Consider the following 21,621-nt stretch of genomic DNA (forward strand, 5'->3'; position numbering starts at 1 on the left):
CCTTCAGGTTTAGCAAGTGAAGGGGCAATCTGATAGAATATTTAATTCAGTCAAGTGATTAGATGGGGTAAATCAGCAGAAACTCTTTGGTGCTGGGGGAGGGGTCCAGAACAAAGGGGATCCTAAAATTTGATCCAAGTCAGACACTTCCTCAATGGGCAGGAGAAATCTGGAAATTGCCCTAACAAAATGCTGTGCCTGTTGATCTTTGAGAAAGGTTTCTATCCATGATTAAATGTTCCATCTACTTCTTAATCAATAAGGGTCTTAGATGTGGAAGGCAGCTCTCATACATTAATAGCATGACACATCTAGAACAGTATAACCTTAGTGGAGATCAGGGCAGTCTGTCAAACATTGTTACTTCAATTCAAATGTTCAACTTCAAAATTGATGGATTTTTTGGGGGGAAAGGGAATTGAGGGATATGGCTCAAAGATAGGTAAATATAGTTGAAATACAAATCAGCCATGATGTAATTTAATGGCTAAACAAATTTGAGGGGCTGAAAGGCCTGTGGCTGTGCTTCTGACTGTAGGCAATGGTGCAGCAGACACAGCAAGAACAGACAGTAAAAAGGAAATTTGAGCCAGAAATCTGTTAGTGCAAAATTCCACAGACGGGATTCTCCCCCCACCGCCCCCCCGGCCAGGTCGGAGAATCCCCGGGGGGGTGGCAGCGTAAATCCCGCCCCGCGACCCAGCCACCGGCTTCCGACGCCGGTTTTCGGGCAGGGGTGGGAATCACGTCAGGCCAGTTGGGGGCCATTGGCAACGCCGCCCCTCCCCTCCCCCCAGCAATTCTCCATGCCCTGATGGGCCGAGTGGCCGCCTGATTTTGTCCAGACCCACCGGCATGGATTGGACATGGTCCCGGACAGCAGGACCTGGCAGGTAAGTTGGCTGGTGCGGTCCTGTAGGGGGGGGGGGGGGGGAGGGGGGGGTGCACGGGAGGTATCCGACACGGGGGGAGGGACCCCACGGTGGCCTGGCCCGCAATCGGGGCACACCGATCTGCGGGAGGGCCTGTGCCGTGGGGGCACTTCTTCCTTCCGCGCCTGTAGGGCTCCGCCATGGCCGGCGCGGACGAGACCCCCCCCCCCCGCTGCTGCGCATGCGCCAGAATATGCCGGCCGGCCTATACATGCACGGAACCACGCCGGCTGTTCTGCGCATGCGCTAACTCGTGCAGTCCCTTTCGACACCAGCTGGCGTGGCCCCAGCCTAGCCGCCGAAAGTGCGGAGAATTCCGCTATTTCCGGTCAGCCCAACGGCGGAGAGGTTCATGCCGGTTTTAACGCTGGCGTCGGGCCATCGCGCCGATCGCGGAGAATCCCACTGCACAACTCTGAATTTAAACTGACTTCAGTACAAACTACAGGTATATTTATTATTCCACATGGGCCAGAGGTTCAGTACTGAGGGAGAGCCGCACTGTCAGAGGGTCAGTACTGAGGGAGTGCTGCACTGTCAGAGGGTCAGTACTGAGGGAGTGCTGCACTGTCAGAGGGTCAGTACTGAGGGAGCTGCACTGTCAGAGGGTCAGTACTGAGGGAGTGCTGCACTGTCAGAGGGTCAGTACTGAGAGAGTGCCGCACTGTCAGAGGGTCAGTACTGAGGGAGTGCTGCACTGTCAGAGGGTCAGTACTGAGGGAGTGCTGCACTGTCAGAGGGTCAGTACTGAAGGAGTGCCGCACTGTAAGAGGGTCAGTACTGAGGGAGTGCCGCACTGTCAGACGGTCAGTACTGAGGGAGTGCCGCACTGTCAGAGGGTCAGTACTGAGGGAGTGCCGCACTGTCAGTGGGTCAGTACAGAGGGAGTGCTGCACTGTCAGAGGGTCAGTACTGAGGGAGTGCCGTACTGTCAGAGGGTCAGTACTGAGGGAGTGCTGCACTGTCAGAGGGTCAGTACTGAGGGAGTGCCGCACTGTCAGAGGGTCAGTACTGAGGGAGTGCCGCACTGTCAGAGGGTCAGTACTGAGGGAGTGCTGCACTGTCAGAGGGTCAGTACTGAGGGAGTGCCGCACTGTCAGAGGGTCAGTACTGAGGGAATGCCGTACTGTCAGAGGGTCAATACTGAGGGAGTGCTGCACTGTCAGAGGGTCAGTACTGAGGGAGTGCCGCACTGTCAGAGGGTCAGTGCTGAGGGAGTGCCGCACCTTCAGAGGGTCAGTACTGAGGGAGTGCCGCACTGTCCGAGTGTCAGTACAGAGGGAGTGTTGCACTGTCAGAGGGTCAGAACTGAGGGAGTGCCGCACTGTCAGAGGGTCAGTACTGAGGGAGTGTTGCACTGTCAGAGGGTCAGAACTGAGGGAGTGCCGCACTGTCAGAGGGTCAGTACTGAGGGGGTGCTGCACTGTCAGAGGGTCAGTACTGAGGGAGTGCTGCACTGTCAGAGGGTCAGTACTCAGGGAGTGCCGCACTGTCAGAGGGTCAGTACTGAGGGAGTGCTGCACTGTCAGAGGGTCAGTACTGAGGGAGTGCTGCCCTCTCAGAGGGTCAGTATTGAGGGAGTGCTGCACTGTCAGAGAGTCAGTACTGAGGGAGTGCCGCAATGTCAGAGGGTCAGTTCTGAGGGAGTGCCGCACTGTCAGAAGGTCCGTACTGAGGGAGTGCTGCACTGTCAGAGGGTCAGTACTGAGGGAGTGCTGCACTGTCAGAGAGTCAGTATTGAGGGAGTGCTGCACTGTCAGAGGGTCAGTACTGAGGGAGTGCCGCACTGTCAGAGGGTCAGTACTGAGGGAGTGCCGCACTCTCAGAGGGTCAGTACTGAGGGAGTGCTGCACTGTCAGAGGGTCAGTACTGAGGGAGCGCCGCACTGTCAGAGAGTCAGTACTGAGGGAGTGCTGCACTGTCAGAGGGTCAGTAATGAGGGAGTGCTACACTGCCAGAGGGTCAGTACTGAGGGAGTGCTGCACTGTCAGAGGGTCAGTACTGAGGGAGTGCTGCACAGTCAGAGGGTCAGTACTGAGGGAGCGCTGCACTGTCAGAGGGTCAGTGCTGAGAGAGTGCTGCACTGTCAGAGGGTCAGTACTGAGGGAGTGCTGCACTGTCAGAGGGTCAGTACTGAGGGAGTGCTGCACTGTCAGAGTACAGTACTGAGGGAGCGCCTCACTGTCAGAGAGTCAGTACTGAGGGAGTGCTGCACTGTCAGAGGGTCAGTACTGAGGGAGTGCTGCACTGTCAGAGGGTCAGTACTGAGGGAGTGCCGCACTGTCAGAATGTCAGTGCTGAGGGAGTGCCGCACTGTCAGAGGGTCAGTACTGAGGGAGTGCCGCACTGTCAGAGGGTCAGTACTGAGGGAGTGCTGCACTGTCAGAGGGTCAGTACTGAGGGAGTGCCGCACTGTCAGAGGGTCAGTACTGAGGGAGTGCCGCACTGTCAGAGGTTCAGTTCTGAGGGAATGCCGCACTGTCAGAGGGTCAGTACCAAGAGAATGATGTACTATTGGGGGGGCAGTTCTCAGGAGGCTTTAAAATAACGGGCGGAGTCTCCGAGCCTCCCCGCCAGAATCGCGCTTGGGCAGAGAATCAGTGTCAGACCCGAGATCGTGTCCGACGCCGCACCCGCGACTCTCCGGTCCCCGGAGAATTGCCGCCAATCGGGCGAGCGCGGTTGACGCGCTGCCGGCCAGGGGCCATTGAAAGAGGCTCCCGCGGCGATTCTCCAATTGTAGCTGGCTGAGTTCCCAGCGGCCTAGTTCACTCATGGTTCCACCCGGCGGCCACTCGGCGTGGATGCTGCGGACACAGTCCATGGACGCCCTGCAGGGGGGGAAGGGGGACCATTCACCGGGGGGGTCTCCAGGATGGCCAGTGTTCTGATCGGAGTCCACTGATCCACGGGCGGGCGCGATCTGAGTAGGGTAGGCCTATCTTCTTGGTCCCGGTCCGCGATGTGGGTCGGCCATGTCACGCGGGGGCGACCGACCGAGGCTGCCGCCGTGCGCATGCATGGACCCCCCGACCGGATGTGCAGGGCCCCATTTCGGCAGCCGGAGCTGTGAGGAGCACTCCAGGGCCCTGCTAGCTCCCTGCAAATCGCAGAATCACCCTGGACTTATTCCAGGTAAGTCCAGAGTAATTTGCGTGCTTTGTTTCGCAGGTTCCGGAGATAGCCCCATTATTGGAGAATCCCGCCCATCCACCATCATAATGCCTCCCCAAAATAATTTGCTGTGATCATCTGATTTGTCATCAATCATCAACTGCACCTGGTTCCCTGGGTTACAGTGAGTCCCATGAACAAATACAAAAAAACAGCTGAATTTTCCAGATATGCATCTGCTTTGTGGATTCTCAGCAACACAGACTGGCAGCCAGAATATTCCATTATCTGAATAAACAACTCTCTATTTCCTCCTCCCTTTGTATTATATATCATTCTGTAATGTAACACAAAGCTGCTAGTGACTCCACAGTGATTGTAAAATACTGAAGTGTAACTCAGCCCCTCTCACAACCGTGTGACTGAACTCGGCTGGTTCTGATTTAGCTTAACTCAGCTGTGTTGTTACATTTGGCTTCCATAACCTTGAACAAGGCCGGGTTCCTGGCAAGCAGCTCACAGTTCTGATCATTATCGAGTGTCTCTATGCTGCAGAGAGCTGGGTGCCAGCTGAGGGCATGCCTCCCCTTGTCAAACATCTTCCCAATTGCTGTTAACGGAAGAGAGAACCAGGAGGAGTCGGAAAAACAGGGTTGCAATTGGTCAGAAAAGGTACTTTTAAAAATTGTTCCATGACATGGCCAGCATTTGTTGCCCATCCAGAATTCCTGTGAACTGATGTCAGCATTGCTGTGGGTCGGGAGTCACATGTCGGCCAGACCAGGTAAGGGTGGCAGATTTCCTTCCCTAAAGGGGATTAGGTGGGTTTTTAATAACAATTGCTGATCATTTCACAGTCACCATTACTTTATATTTTAGTTTTACTATTAAACCCCACCAGCTGCCACGGTGAAACTTTGAACCCTTGTTCGGCAGCACGGTAGCACAAGTGATCAGCACTGTGTCTTCACAGCGCAGGGTCCCAGGTTCAATTCTCTGCTCGGTCACTGTCTTTGCGGAGTCTGCACATTCTCCCCGTGTCTGCATAGGTTTCTTCTGGGTGCTCCGGTTTCCTCCCACAGTCCAAAGACATGTAGGTTAGGTGGATTGGCCATGCTAAATTGCCCTTAGTGACCAAAAAAGCTTAGTAGGGGTTATTGGGTTACGGGGATGGGGTGGAAGTGGGTCGGTGCAGACTCGATGGGCCGAGTGGCCTCCTTCTACACTGTATGTTCTATGTATGTTCTCAGAGTATTAGGCTAGGCTGCTGATTTAACTACATCTCTCCCTGTTTCAGCCCGTGTCAGAAACATCACGGCAGAAACTGACGGTGAGTTTCGCAGCCAAAAGAATCAATCTGGGACTTGTCACAATGACCAGATAATCTGTTTGAGTGATGTTGCTTGAGGGACTAATATTGGTCCCAGGACCTAGGGGAGATCTCCTCTGCTGAGCTTTGAAGTAGTGACCATGGAATCGTTCATCTTCACCTGAGCGGGTAGATGGATATAGCTTCACTCCAACATAACGTCAATAGTGGGGATGTTGACTGTTTGCAAAGCGTTCAGTTCCATTCATAAATCCTCAGATATGGAAGCAATCTCTACCTGAATGCTACAAGTCGTGAATAACATTCAGGCTTGGGTTGCAACGTGGCAAAAGAAGGTTGATTGCCAACCTGTAAATCTTTTTGATACACCTATGACAGGTGGTAAGGGTGGGAGAGCTCCCTGGTCAGTCAGATCCATGTGGTAGCTACAGGGCAACAGCCTTCCAATGTTAAAAATCTGCACATTCAAGATCTTGCCACATCCTCCTTCCTTCAAAGAGCAGAGTTGATGGCCTGAATGGCTTGCTTTTGCTCTTGCATCTTATGATGGAAGGATTTCTAGCGCGAGAGAGAGATAAGTGGCAGGTAATATTTTTGCCACAGAAGTGCCAGGTATTGACCATTTCTAACGAAAGAGAATCGAACCAATTCTCCTTGACATTCAAATGTTGAATCCCCCAGCATCAACAGCCTCACCATTGACCAGAAACGTAACTGGACCAACACGGTAGCATGGTAGCATAGTGGTTAGCACAATTGCTTCACAGCTCTAGGGTCCCAGGTTCGATTCCCGGCTTGGGTCACTGTCTATGCGGAGTCTGCACGTTCTCCCCATGTGTGCGTGGGTTTCCTCCGGGTGCTCCGGTTTCCTCCCACAGTTCAAAGATGTGCAGGTTAGGTGGATTGGCCGTGCTAAATTGCCCTTAGTGGCCAAAATTGCCCTTAGTGTTGGGTGGGGTAACTGGGTTATGGGGATAGGGTGGAGGTGTGGACTTGGATAGGGTGCTCTTTCAAGAGCCGGTGCAGACACGATGGGCTGAATGGCCTCCTTCTGCACTGTAAATTCTATCTATTTATACAAATATCATGGCTGCAAGAGCAGGTCAGAGGTTGGGAATTCTGATGCAAGACTCACAAACCAACTGACCAAAACCTGTCCACAGTCTACAAGATATAAATCAGGAATGCGATGAAAAACCCTCCACTTGCCTGGATGAGAAAGCAGCACCTTCCAAATCCCCATCTTCTGTCATCTAGAAGGACAAGGACAGCAGACACATGGGAACACCACAACCACGTTCCTCTCCAAGGCACACACCAACCTGATTTGGAAATATATCACCGTTCACCATTGGCGTGTAGAAATCCTGGATCTCCCTCCCTAACAGCACCATTGGTGTACCTACATCACAGGGCTGCAGCAGTTCAAGAAGGTAGCTCACCACGGCCTTCCATAAGATCCCTACAATGCAGGAGGAAGCCATTCAGCCAATCGAGTCTGCACGGACCCTCCGAAAGAGCACCCCAACCGGACCCACTCCTCCACCCATTCTGCCAACCGCACCCAAGCTCTGCAAACTAAGGAGCAATGTAGCACGGCCAATCCACCTAACCTGCACATCTTTGGATTGTGGGAGAAAAACCAGAGCAGCCGCAGGAAATCCACGCAGACACGGGGCAAATGTGCAAACTCCAGACAGAGTCGCCAAGGTCAGAATCGAACCCAGGTCTCTGGTGCTGTGAGGCAGCAGTTCTAACCACTGTGCCACCTGTCAAGGGCGATTAGGGATGGATGCCAACATTCCATTAAAAAGTGGGGTCCACGTTCCATCGCGCATTGCCCTTTTAAATCCTTCTGCCTGCCGCTAAATTTCAACTTGTTGCATCAGACGTTAGGTGGAGCCTGTGGCTTCTGTCGGAAACTGGTAAGAAGGCATCACAGGCGGGAGTTTAACGCTCTAATCCTGATTTAAACAAGGAGGAGAGAATTGCTGAGTCCCAGGTAAGGAGTCCGTTCCCTGATTGTGGGAGCGGTGGGATTTATATTCACAGATTCTTTAGAAGTTTCGCTGAGATCGACATTTTAGATTTGGTTTCCTTCCTGTTTAACCTGCTGCCACGTGTTTTCTCTTAAACTTTATTCCTGATGTCTGGAGAAATGAGGGTTTGTCCCGAATCCACAATTCCCACCCTCCCTGACGCCAAACCTGTCCCAGGAGCCTGGACGCTACAAGTCATCAAAACTCTGGAGGCTTGAGGATTCGTGGAGCGATGGCTTGTTAGACCACAAGACCATAAGATATAGGAGCAGGATTAGGCCATTCAAGTCCACTCCACCATTCGTTCATGGCTGATATGTTTCTCATTCCCATTTTCCTGCCTTTTCCCCATAACCCCGGACTCCTAGACCGAAGGGCCAGCAGGACGGCCTTCCAGACTATCCCGTTCTCCGCTCCACCTGTCCGTTTCCCTGGGGGTTGTTGCTGGTCGTCCTGCTCGAGGCGATGCCTTTGCTGAGTAGGAACTGACGCAGCTCATCGCTCCTGAGGGAGGGTCCCCGGCTCCTGTGGATGTAGGTGGGGAAACCAAACAAGGTGAAGATACTATGTAGGGCCTTGATGACTGTGGCAGAAGTCATGTCAGGGCATGGGATGGCGAAAGGGAAACGGGAATACTCATCAATTATGTTGAGGAACCGGTCAGCACGGTGGCCTAGTGGTTAGCACTGCTGCCTCACGGCACCGAGGTCCCAGGTTCGATCCCGGCCCTGGGTCACTGTCCGTGTGGAGTTTGCACATTCTCCCCGTGTCTGCGTGTGTTTCGCCCCCACAACCCAAAGATGTGCAGAGTAGGTGGATTGGCCACGCTAAATTGCCCCTTAATTGGAAAAAAAATAATTGGGTAATCTAAATTTTAAATAAAAAATGATGTTGAGGAACTACACATTTCGTTCAGTGGAGGGGAGGGGCTCTTTGAAGTCCATGCTGACGCGCTCAAAGGGGCGGGAGGCCTTCACCAGATGTGCTCTGTCCGGCCGATAGAAGTGCGGTTTGCACTCCGCGCAGACTTGGTAGTCCCTGGTCACAGTCCTGACCTCCTCGATGGAGTAAGGCAGGTTGCGGGCCTTGACAAAATGCAAAAAACGGGTGACCCCCCCAGGTGACAGAGGTCATTGCGGAGAGCCCGAAGTCGGTCTACTTGTGCGCTGGCACATGTACCACAGGATCGGGCATATATTTTTATTCATATGGGGGCTCATTAAGCTTCCCCGGGCGATACAAGATCTCGTAGTTATAGGTAGAGAGTTCGATCCTCCACCTCAAGATCTTGTTGTTCTTAATCTCGCCTCGCTGTGTATTATTAAACATCAAGGCAACCGACCGTTGGTCAGTGAGGAGATTAAATCTCCTGCCGGCCAGTTAATGCGTCCAGTGTCACACAGCTTCCACAATGGCTTGGGGCTCCTTTTCAACAGAGGAGTGCCGAACTTCGGAGGCATGGAGGGTGTGGGAGAAGAAGGCCACGGGTCTGCCCGCCTGGTTGAGGGTGGCGGCTAGAGCCATGTCCGATGCTGAGGAAGTGAACAAACGAATATGATGAACAGTAGGACCCTGAGGGTAATGAGTTCACAGACAGAGAACAAAGGGATGAGCACAGCATGGCTAGGAAGGGGGAGGGGAGCTTTGCCTCATGGAGAGAATAGTGAAAAGGATGCTGGGTAACAAGGGCCAGGATTGGGAAAATGCGAAGTGAGCCAATCAGGATATATGGCCAGGTCAGAAGGTGTATACATTGGCCTATGGGAAGCTTGTATGCGAAGCTTGATGTGATTCAATCAATATGTGCTGTGATTTCTTTGTCTTAGCTCTCACTAACTTTTGGGAACTTTAGAAGACAGCTGTGTGTGTTCTAATGTCCCACGAGTGAGTCAGCCTTGCAAGCTGGTGGAAATAAAACAATAATTGATACCTGCTAATCCATCTCAGATTTTATTGAGTCCAGACCGGCCACAAAGAAGCAGGAATTAACAATGCGTCGATCTCCACCTGAAAGGGGAGGGACTCATCGACCGCATACATCGTGGCCTTGGCGATGTATGCCTTGATGTGACTGAAGGCCCAGCGGGCCTCAGCCGTCAGGAGGAAAACGGTGGACTTGATGAGTGGGCAGACCTTGTCCGCATAATTAGGGACCCACTGGGCGTAATATGAGAAGAACCCGAGGCATCGTTTCAGGTCCTTTGGGGCAGTGCGGGAGAGGGAGTCCCAGGAGGGGGTGCATGCGGTCAGGGACTCAATTTTCCGTAACATAGCCAAGAATGGCTAAGTTTCTCCTTATTGTAGGTAAGGTTAAGGAGTTTAGCAGTGTGGAGGAATTTCGTAGAATTTGCAGTGCAGAAGGAGGCCATTCGGCCCATCGAGTCTGCACCGGCTCTTGGAAAGAGCACCCTGCCCAAGGTCAACACCTCCACCTTATCCCCAGAACCCAGTAACCCCACCCAACACTAAGGGCAATTTTGGACACTAAGGGAAATTTATCATGGCAGTCCACCTAACCTACACATCTTTGGACTGTGGGAGGAAACCGGAGCACCCGGAGGAAACCCACGCACACACGGGGAGAACGTGCTGACTCCACACACTGACCCAAGCCGGTAATCGAACCTGGGACCCTGGAGCTGTGAAGCAATTGTGCTATCCACAATGCTACCATGCTGCCTCTGGAGGTTCACGTCGTGGTCCTGCTGGTCATGGCCGCAGATGGTGACATTATCCAGATACGGGAACGTGGCCCACAATCCGTACTGGTCAACCATTCGGTCCATCTCTCACAGGAAGACCGAGACCCCATTGGTGACGCCAAAGGGAACCCTAAGGAAATGGTAGAGGCGATCATCTGGTTCGAATGCAGTGTATTGGTGGTCCTCCGGGCGGATGGGGAGCTGGTGGTATGCAGACCAAGTCAACTGTGGAGAAGACTCGATACTGCGCAATCTGGTTGACCATGTCAGATATGCGTGGGAGGGGATACGTGTCGAGCTGCGTATACCGGTTGATCATCTGACTGTAGTCGATGACCATCCGCTGTTTCTCCCCAGTCTTAACTACCACCACTTGAGCTCTCCAGGGGCTGTTACTGGCCTCAATGACACCCCCTCCCGCAGAAGCCGTTGGACCTCCGACCTGTTAAATGTCCTGCCCTGTGCACTATACCGTCTGCTCCTCGTGGTGACGGGCTTAAAGTCCGGAGTGAGGTTCGCGAAGAGTGAGGGCGGGTTGACCTTAAGAGTCGTGAGGCCACAGATGGTGAGGGTGGGGCAGGGGTCCGTTGAACTTCAGAGTAAGGGTCTGGAGGTGGCACTGAAAATCGGGAACTAGTAACAGGGCAGAGATGAGATGGGGGAGGACGTAGAGTCTGAAGATACTGTACTCTATGCCCTGTACGGAGAGGGACGTGACGTAGGACCCCCGGATCTGTAAGGAATGGGATCTGGAGAACTGGGAGATTTTTTGGGTGATTGGGAGGACTGGGAGGGAACAGGGCCTTGCCATAGCAGGGTGGATGAAACTCCCCATGCTCCCGGAGTCAAAGAGGCAGGTCGCCTCGTGCCCATTGATCTGTACAGTCGTTGTAGCGGTCGTGAGGTTGCAGGGCCGAGACTGATCGAGAGTGATGGAGTCGAGCTGCGGAAGTTGGTGGGAGGGCTGATCGGTGGTGGTGGCGGAGATATCGCGGCCCGCAAACGGCCAGGCGAGCAGGGGTCCTGGGGTGCATTCCAAGATGGCGGCACCCACGGGCCGCACGTGGCGGCAGCGGCAAAGGTGGCGGCGCCCCTGGATCGTATGTGGGGGGTGTAGCGATGCTGGGCCTGGGACTGGAACACCTGATTAACAGTCTTGATGTACTGTCCTTTTAGTTGTGCCATCGCTTCCATGTAGAACATAGAACACTACAGCGCAGTACGGGCCCTTCGGCCCTCGATGTTGCGCCGAACTGTGAAACCATCTGAAGCCTATCTGACCGACACTATTCCATTTTCATCCATATGTCTATCCAGTGACCACTTAAATGCCCTTAAATTTGGCGAGTCTACTACTGTTGCAGGCAGGGCGTTCCACACCCCTACTACTCTCCGAGTAAAGAAACTGCCTCTGATATCTGTCCTATATCTATCACCCCTCAATTTAAAGCTATGCCCCCTCGTGTTGGTCATCACCATCCGAGGTAAAAGACTCTCACTGTCCACCCTATCTAACCCTCTGACTATCTTATATGTCTCTATTAAGTCACCTCTCAGCTTTCTCCTCTCTAACGAAAACAACCTCAATTCCCTGAGCCTTTCCTCGTAAGACCTTCCCTCCATACCAGGCAACATCCTAGTAAATCTCCTCTGAACCCTTTCCAAAGCTTCCACATCCTCCCTATAATGTGGTGACCAGAACTGCACGCAGTACTCCAGGTGCGGCCATACCAGAGTTATGTACAGCTGCAGCATGACCTTGTGGTTCCGAAACTCAATCCCCCTGCTTATAAAGGCTAGCACACCATATGCCTTCTTAACAGCCCTATTAACCTGGGTGGCAACTTTCAGGGATTTATGTACCTGGATGCCGAGATCTCTCTGTTCATCGACACTACCAAGAATCTTGCCATTAGCCCAGTACTCTGCATTCCTGTTACTCCTTCCAAAGTAAACCACCTCACACTTTTCCGCGTTAAACTCCATCTGCCACCTCTCAGCCCAGCTCTGCAGCTTATCTATGTCCCTCTGAATCCTATAACATCCTTCAGCACTATCCACAACTCCACCGACCTTCGTGTCATCTGCAAATTTACTAACCCATCCTTCTACACCCTCTTCCAGGTCATTTATAAAAATGACAAACAGCAGTGGCCCCAAACAGATCCTTGCGGTACACCACTAGTAACTGAACTCCAGGATGAACATTTGCCATCAACCACCACCCTCTGTCTTCTTTCAGCTAGCCAATTACTGATCCAAACCGCTAAATCACCTTCAATTCCATACTTCCTTATTTTCTGCAATAGCCTACCGTGGGGAACCTTATCAAACGCCTTACTGAAATCCATATACACCATATCAACAGCTTTACCCTGATCCACCTGTTTGGTCACCTTCTCAAAAAACTCAATAAGGTTTGTGAGGCATGACCTACCCTTCACAAAACCGTGTTGACTATCGCTAATCAACTTGTTCTTTTCAAGATGATTATAAACCCTATCTCTTATAACCTTTTCCAACATTTTACCCACAACCGAAGTAAGGCTCACAGGTCTATAATTACCAGGGTTGTCTCTACTCCCCTTCTTGAACAGGGGGACAACATTTGCTATCCTCCAGTCTTCCGGCACTATTCCTGTCGACAAAGACGACATAAAGATCAAGGACAAAGGCTCTGCAATCTCCTCCCTGGCTTCGCAGAGAATCCTAGGATAAATCCCATCTGGCCAAGGGGACTTATCTATTTTGACATTTTCCAAAATTGCTAACACCTCCTCGTTTTGAACCTCAATTCCATCTAGCCTGGTCGACTGAACCTGAGTGTTCTCGACAACATTGTCTTTCTCCAGTGTAAACACTGACGAAAAATATCCATTTAACGCTTCCCCTATCTCCTCTGATTCCACACACAACTTTCCACTACTATCCTTGATTGGCCCTAATCTTACTCTAGTCATGTAAGTGGGAGCATCCCGAATGAGGAGGAAAACTTGTGGGCTCACCCATGCGTAGAGGATCTGGAGCTTCTGTGGGTCGGAGAGGGCTTATGTGGATGCTCCAAGAGATCCTTCAAAGCAGGCTAGCCAGTGCTCGAAGGTGGCTGTGGCGTCAGCTGCATGAGGGTTCAGCTGCAGGCTCGATTAAGACGTTCATCTTTAAAATTCTAGCACAGTAAACTAATGTACCATCAATGACCACGAGACAAAATGGTGAACTATTGAGGCTTTATTGAGCTAAATGTTATGCCTCCTGCAGCTGGAACCAGAATGGGGGCAGCGCAGGAGAGCATACACTTTTTTACAGAGCCTGCTGGGTGGAGCCAGCAGGCCAGGATTTACTGTATTGACTGTAGTACAATGGCAGTACCGTAATACACGTAGTGTATGACCATTGGTGTTTATCACACTGTGTTTGCACATTCTCCCCGTGTCTATGTGGGTTTCCTCCGGGTGCTCCTGTTTCCTCCCACAGTCCAAAGATGTGCAGGTTAGGTGGATTGGCCATGATAAAATCCCCCTGGGTGGGGTTATAGAAATAAAGTGGGGATTGGGCCGAGATAGGGTGCTCTTTCAAAGAGTTGATGCAGACTCGATGGACCAAATGGCCTCCTTCTGCACTGTAGGGATTCTATGGTTCTATAAATCCAGAACACCAGGGGGGCGATTCTCCAAAATGGGGCCCAAGTGTTCGCGCCATCATGAATGCCATCGCAACTGATTCTGTCCCCCACAGGGGGCCAGCACAGCGCTGGAGAGGTTAACGCCACTCCAGCCTCCTTCCCCGGTGCCAAATAGGCACCGTGCCAACCCGCGCATGCACAGTTGGGCCGCGCCAACCTGCACATGCGCGGGGGACTTCTTCTGTGCGCCGGCCCCGACTCAACATGGCGTCGGTGTTCAGGGGCCGGCCGCACAACAAAGTAGGCCCGGGGGGGGGGGGGGGGAGAGAGAGGCCCACCGATTGGTGAGTCCCCCCGATGAAGGATCTCTTTTCGCCGCCCCACAGGCCGGCCCTTCGCGCAGAATTCCCGCCGGCAGCGACCAGGGCTGAACGCGCCAGCGGACTCTGTCATATCCGCGCGGCCCATCCAGGCCGGAGAATCGGCTGCCCCGCTGATTCTCCGCACCTTGGAGAATCGGGCGCCGGCGTCGTGGCACGGTTGCGGTAATTTTCCGGATCGGCGCGGGGCTCGGAGAATCGCCCCCCAGATTTATGTTGAACAATGTAAATAGTGGAGTCGGAGCAGTTCTGTAACAATGACACACTACCAGATATGCCCCCAGTTAGTAATTTCCTGTTGTCTATGCTCCTTGACACGTGCCAGCTGGGGATTTTAAGTAAAAAAAACACATCAGTGACAAGTCAGAACAAGACCCATTTGACAGAGCGATACTTTATCAGCCTATTTATAACTCTGCAAATGATTCACATCCCAGTCACTGACTCACTGGGGAAAAGTGATCATTTTACTCGCTGCTGTTTCCAATCCCCAGATTTATTTTTGCTGTGTTTCTCTGCTCTTTTACTGAGTGTTTGACAGGGCCTCAGGTGCACAGCAGAATCACACAGCAGAGGAGGAGACCATTCCACCCATCCAGCGTGTGCCAGCTCTTTAAAAGACCTCTGCAGAGTCCCACACTCCCCTCTTCCCTCTACAGTTGGGAACTTGCCACCAACCCCATACCGACACCATTTAAAGCTACACAGCACATGTTGGAAGCAGCTGTTCCCCTTAGTTGAAGGGTCAGTCACTAGGGGACACAGGTTAAAGGTTTGGGAGGTTTAGGGGGCTGTGAGGAAAGGCTTTTGTACCCAGAGGGTGGTGACGGTCTGGAACACACTGCCTGGGAGGGTGGTAGAGGCGGGTTGCCTCACATCCTTTAAAAAGTACCTGGATGAGCATGTGGCACGTTTTAACATTCAAGGCTATGGGCCAAGTGCTGGTAAATGGGATTAGGTAGGTGGGTCAGGTGCTCCCCCTCCCCCGCCCTGCCCCCCACCCCCACCCCCACCCCCACCCCCACCCCACACACACACACACACACACAGGGGTAAAGACAAAGAGAAATGCAGCTTAGTTCACAGTCAGGCACAAAACAGTAATCCAGGCCGGGATTCTCCCCTACCCGGCTGGTCGGGGGGGTCACGGCGGAACGGAGTGGCGTAAACCACTCCGGCGTCGGGCCTCCCCAAAGGTGCAGAATTCCGCAGGGGCCAAGCCCTCACATTGAGGGGCTAGGCCCGCGCCGGAGTGGTTCCTGCTCCTCCGGCCGGCGGGAACGGCCCTTGTTGCCCCGCCAGCCGGGGCCAAAAGGCCGTCGCTGGCCAGTGGAAGTCCGCGCATGCCCCGGTGCGTCAGCAGCTGCTGACGTCATACCGGCGCATGCGCAGGGGAGGGGGTCTCTTCCGCCTCCGCCATGGTGGGGCGGAAGAAAAAGAGTGCCCCCACGGCGCAGGCCCGCCCGCCGATCGTTGGGCCCCGATCACGGGACAGGCCACCGTGGGGGCACCCCCCCTGGGTACAGATCGCGCGCCCCCCCCCCCCCCCACCCCAAAGGAGCCTGCCCGTGCCGCCGGTACCAGAGGTGGTTTAAACCACGCCGGTGGGAAAGGCCAGTCAGTGGTGGGACTTCGGCCCATCGCGGGCCAGAGAATTGCTGCGGTGGGCCCACCAACCGGCACGGCACAACTCCCGCCCCCGCCAAATCTTGGGGGGCGGAGAATTCGGGACACGGCTGGGGCGGGATTGACGCCAGCCCCGGGCGATTCTCCAACCCCCCGGGGGGTCTAAGAATTCCGTTCCCAGAGTCTAGCACTCTGCGGACACAGGATGAAATGTAGCTAGTGGAATTTAAATTGAATTGAAAACTAATGATCATTAAACTATCATCAATATCTTTGCGGGAAAGAAATCTGCCATCCTCTCGTCTGGCCTACATGTGACTCCAGCCCCACAACAATGTGGTTGACTCTTAACTGCCTCGGAACTTAACATCCCAGCAAGCCACTCAGTTCAAGGACAACTAGGTTTGGATAACTAATTCTGGCCTTGCCTTTAAAGCCCACATCCCATGTAGGATGGAATAAGGAAAATATACGCTGTGGGGAAATCAGACCCACTCTCAAATCTTTCAACACTGCCTCCACTGGCAGATTGGGAGCCTCATTGCAAACAGTCAGGTGGCTCTGACCTACTCAACTGCATCATTGACTAATGGCAGAAAGCAGAGATTTGTGGTGAATGTTAAATACTGATTTTATTCTTCCGATGCTCTGCTAGTTGTCCTTCATTCTTCCCCCCTTTCATTAACTTGAGCTGACCCAAAACTCTGATGTAACTTCCTCCAGTCCAAAAACACACCAAGAACTTGTGTTCTTTCAGTTCTGACCTCCTGCCCATCCCCGATTCTAAGCACTCCACCACCGACTGCCACGCCTTCAGCTGCTCTAGCCCAGTTCTAAAATACCCTCTCATTAATCTTTCTGCACTCTCTCACTCTGTAGACTTGTTTTACAACGCACCCCTTAAAACCTACTTCTTTTGAACAAGCATGTGTGACTTATATGGGTGACAGAATCTATCAAAGGCAACAAATATACTATTTTTTGAAAGAGTTTCTCTGTTAATGGAATTGCAGCACATAATGAGACCATTCAGCCCATCATGCTGCCTGTGCCAGCTCCCTCATATCCTCTCCATTCAAACCGACTCCCCATTCTCTTAGTTGTTTTGTTTATTTTTCCAAGTTTTATCCACTTCCCTTTTTGAAACTATTTTTAATTGTTTGCCCTACTTTTTTTTTGGCCAGAAACCTAAGGCCCACATAACCCTGTGCAGAATTAGCTTTCTCCACACTCTGTATTTTCTCTCTTTCTCATCCTCCACTGTCTCTTTGCTGTCACAACATTTATTTAATGAGCTATCACTTGCTACTTTTAAACACTGGGAAGACAAGTTGCCATTATCTCTGTTCCTCACAAGTTGTTTTTGATCTATCTGACCCAGAGCTTCTCCATAGAATCCCTACAGTGTCGAAGGAAGCCATTTGTTCCATCATAGTTATCATAGAATTTACAATGCAGAAGGGGGCCATTCAGCCCATCAAATCTGCACCGGCTCTTGGTAAGAGCGCTCTACTTAAGCCCACATCTCCACCCTATCTCTGTAACCCAGCAACCCCATCTAACCTTTAGCATGGCCAATCCAGCTAGCCAGCACATCTTTGGACCTGGGAAACCCACGCAGACACGGGGAAATCGTGCAGACTCCACACAGACAGTGACCCAAGCCGGGAATCGAACCCGGGACCCTGCCGCTGTGAAGCAACAGTGCTAACCACTGCGCTACCGTGCTGCCCTCAAATCCGCACCGAACCTCTGATAGACCATCTACTAGGAACACTCCCCCCAGGCTCTTCCCGCAATATAATAATTATAAAAATCTTTGTCACAAGTAGGCTTACATTAACACTGCAATGAAGTTAATGTGAAAATCCCCTAGTTGCCACATTCCGGCGCCTGTTTGGGTAGACTGAGGGAGAATTCAGAATGTCCAAATTACCTAACAAGCACGTCTTTCAGGACTTGTGGGAGGAAACCGGAGCACCCGGAGGAAACCAATGCAGACACGGGGAGAACGTGCAGACTCCGCACAGACAGTGACCCAAGATGGGAATCGAGCCTGGGACCCTGAAGGTGTGAAGCAACAGTGCTAACCACTGTGCTGCTGTTTGAACTCACATTTTCAGAAACACTGGTGCAGCAATGTAATCACTACCCCAACAATACCTTGCATCACATTTGATCCTTTTTCACCTTTGCTCTAATGAAACAATCCGGTCTGTGCTATAATTGTCACCTGAACTCTTGCCACCCTCTGTTTCAGTGAATTGTTGCTGAATTCTGTTCATCTATTGCATCATCTCACCTGCTTCTTTTGACTGATGCATAATTTCATTTTAAAGTTATATTTATTTTTTGGTATTTTTATTTGCAGAAATTTGAACCATTTTCCAAATGGCAGCAAGACCATCTCAGCATCAGAGGAAGGGGGGAGCTATCGCAAAGCAACCTATGCCTCAGGAGGCACCACTACCACCTGCTGCTAAAGCAGCCAGTCCCAGGGGTTCGGGATCTGGTAGCCGGGGAGGAAGAGCAACGGTTGGGAATCCCAGCTCAGCCAAACATTCAAGTGAAGGAAGACTTCCGAAACCAACTGCTAACACCAGAAACCCTGAAGCACAAAGATCCGCAAAGTCAATTACCAGAGGAGCAGCAGGTGGCACACGACCCACGGCAGTTGTTGGTAATGCCAACTCTGAATCCAAGACATTGGGCAAAGCGACAGGCACCAAAAGCCAAGCTGACCAACTAAGCAATTCCTCACGGCCAGCGATGATCAGTAAACAGAGGATAGCTGATATCGAGAAAGAGACACGGGGTCAAAGAGAAAACCCAGCCTGGTTTGAGCAGCGCAGAAACCGGATCACAGCCTCAGTCGCGCACAAGATTTCCCATTGCAACTTTGTGAATGGAAAAAGCACTGAGGTCCCTCAGTCCTATCTGAAGCCCATTGTGGGCCAAGGGTCAAAGATTTCGACTCCCGCGATGAAATGGGGGGTCGAGAATGAATCTGTTGCTGTCAAAAAATATGAGAAGCTGAAGTCTGAGAAGACCGGACGGGAAATATCTGTCCAACAATGTGGGCTCTTCGTTGACCCAGTGAAGAACTGGTTGGCAGCAAGTCCTGATGGTGTAGTGGTTGACAAAGCAACTGGAGATACCATCGGCCTCCTGGAGGTCAAGTGTCCCTACAAACACAGGAATCACACTATCAGCCAGTCTTGTGAAGACAGGAACTTCTGCTTGGAAAATAAGAAAGGTGAACCTCAGCTGAAGAAGGGTCACTCCTACTTCACCCAGATTCAGTGCCAGTTGGCGGTCCTGGACCTCCCCAAGGCTGACCTTGTGGTCTACACTAACCGTGAGGTTGCCATTATCCCTGTGGAATTTGACGAAAAGTTCTGGAAGAAATCTGTCGATAAACTGGAAGATTTCTATACCAGAGCAGTCTTGCCAGAGATACGGGAACGCAATCTGGCTTTGGCAAGCGAAGAGTAATCGCCCAAAATATTCATTAGAATATTTTGAGCTGCACTAAATATCATGATACTTGAGACGTTTGAGCATTTTCTTCAAGAAAATTCATGAAAAGTCAGTGTGGCCTTTGAAAAATTGGTGTGATGTGTAACCATGTATTTTCTGCATTATTACCAGGGAACAGTTTGGAGAAAGTGATATACCGTTTGAAGAATTGTCTTTATACAATGTATGTTTGCACTGTTTATTTTGCAGGAAGAGGTACGTTGTGGCCAGATGGAGAGAGGTAATTAGAATAGGAGGGGATTCAATTGGACTATAGTCATGTGGCATGGAACAGTTGGGCTGAATGGCCTGTTTCCATGCTGTAGATCCTGTTCAGCTCTAGGTGATAAAACATGGTATTGTGTTAAGCAATATTGCATGCCCCATTCACCTCCTAAATAAATAGGATTAAATTATCCTATGTGCTCAGGCCATATTTCATGAAAGATTGTTTCATGTCCCAAGTGAGGAAAATCTCCATGCTCTCTGATTCCATGATTCTTACAGTATCCCATCCAGAAACTTATATCATTTCAAAATATTCCAGGGATTCTACCGTTCTTAAAAAAGAAAGTAGTGACTGCACACAGTAACTAATTGTTGCAAGTTGCTTTGTAACATTCTAAAAAGATAAAGTGATACATTCATGTGTGTAGCAAAAGAACCAGAGGTGATTTGAGAAAGATTGATTAAGATTTGGAATTCACTGCCTGATAGGGTAGAACATAGAGAAATACAGCACAGAACAGGCCCTTCGGCCCACGATGTTGTGCCGAACTTTTGTCCTAGGTTAATCATAGTTCGTAGAATTTTGGACACTAAGGGCAATTTATCATGGCCAATCCACCCAACCTGCACAACTTTGGACTGTGGGAGGAAACCGGAGCACCCGGAGGAAACCCACACACACACGGGGAGGATGTGCAGACTCCACACAGACAGTGACCCAAGCTGAAAGCGAACCTGGGACCCTGGAGCTGTGAAGAAATTGTGCTATCCACAATGCTACCGTGCTGCCCTCAAGAACAAATTAATCTACACTCCATCATTCTACCATAATCCATGTACCTATCCAATAGCCGCTTGAAGGTCCCTAACGTTTCCGACTCAACTACTTCCACAGGCAGTGCATTCCATGCCCCCACTACTCTCTGGGTAAAGAACCTACCTTTGACATCCCCCCTATATCTTCCACCATTTACCTTAAATTTATGTCCCCTTGTAATGGTTTGTTCCACCCGGGAAAAAGTCTCTGACTGTCTACTCTATCTATTCCCCTGATCATCTTACAAACCTCTATCAAGTCGCCCCTCATCCTTCTCCGTTCTAATGAGAAAATGCCTAGCACCCTCAACCTTTCCTCGTAAGACCTACTCTCCATTCCAGGCAACATCCTGGTAAATCTCCTTTGCACCTTTTCCAAAGCTTCCACATCCTTCCTAAAATGAGGTGACCAGAACTGCACACAGTACTCCAAATGTGGCCTTACCAAGGTTTTGTACAGCTGCCTTCTTCACAGCTCTATCCACTTGAGTGGCAACTTTCAAAGATCTATGAACATAGACCCAAAGATCTCTCTGCTCCTCTACATTGCCATGAACCCTACCGTTAACCATGTATTCCGCATTCATATTTGTCCTTCCAAAATGAACAACCTCACACTTGTCAGGGTTAAACTCCATCTGCCACTTCTCAGCCCAGCTCTGCATCCTATCTATGTCTCTTTGAAGCCGACAACAGCCCTCCTCACTATCCACAACTCCACCAATCTTCATATCATCTGCAAATTTACTGACCCACCTTTCAACTCCCTCATCCAAGTCATTAATGAAAATCACAAAGAGCAGAGGACCCAGAACTGATTCCTGCGGTACGCCACTGGTAACTGGGCTCCGGGCTGAATATTTACCATCCACCACCACTCTCTGTCTTCTATCGGTTAGCCAGTTCGTTATCCAACTGGCCAAATTTCCCACTATCCCATGCCTCCTTACTTTCTGCATATTAGATAATGGATATAATTCAAGGGTAAGCTAAAAAGGGAATTGGATAAATATTTGGAAAAAAAGTTACAAACATCTGGGAAAATTGTGGCGATGAGGACAATGGCTAACATTGTGTCGTCAGGCATGATGGTAAAAGAGGTGAACAGACTTGTGAAACTGCAGTTCTGTAAAATGATAGCGCGATGACTTGCAACTGGATGTTTTGCTGATAAAACTGTTTTGGAACAGCAAAATTAAGGCTTTCCCGACAATAAATTAGGCCTATGTGCTACAGGATTTCTTATATGAATGTGCTCTGAACTAAGAACTAAAACCTTATGAAAAGCAGGGACTGCCGAGATACAGCAGCGA

At 51.0% G+C, this 21,621-nt stretch overlaps 1 protein-coding gene across 3 annotated transcripts; it reads left to right on the top strand.

Annotated features, from left to right (window-relative positions):
* The first annotated feature begins 4,407 nt into the window (after positions 1-4,407).
* On the top strand, positions 4,408-20,083 carry LOC119976364. 3 transcript variants are annotated; one of them, XM_038816849.1, is made up of 2 exons: positions 4,408-4,718; positions 18,117-20,083. In XM_038816849.1, the coding sequence occupies exon 2, from the start codon at positions 18,137-18,139 to the stop codon at positions 19,238-19,240; it is 1,104 nt and encodes a 367-aa protein (XP_038672777.1). In that variant the 5' UTR covers positions 4,408-4,718; positions 18,117-18,136; the 3' UTR covers positions 19,241-20,083. The 3 variants fall into 3 exon arrangements, with proteins under 3 accessions (XP_038672777.1, XP_038672776.1, XP_038672775.1); XM_038816848.1 differs by having other exon boundaries at positions 4,705-4,830; XM_038816847.1 differs by lacking the exon at positions 4,408-4,718 and adding an exon at positions 7,249-7,378.
* The last annotated feature ends 1,538 nt before the right edge of the window (positions 20,084-21,621 follow it).

This window comes from Scyliorhinus canicula, chromosome 13 (genome assembly GCF_902713615.1).
Source record: "Scyliorhinus canicula chromosome 13, sScyCan1.1, whole genome shotgun sequence".
NCBI classification, from domain to species: domain Eukaryota; kingdom Metazoa; phylum Chordata; class Chondrichthyes; order Carcharhiniformes; family Scyliorhinidae; genus Scyliorhinus; species Scyliorhinus canicula.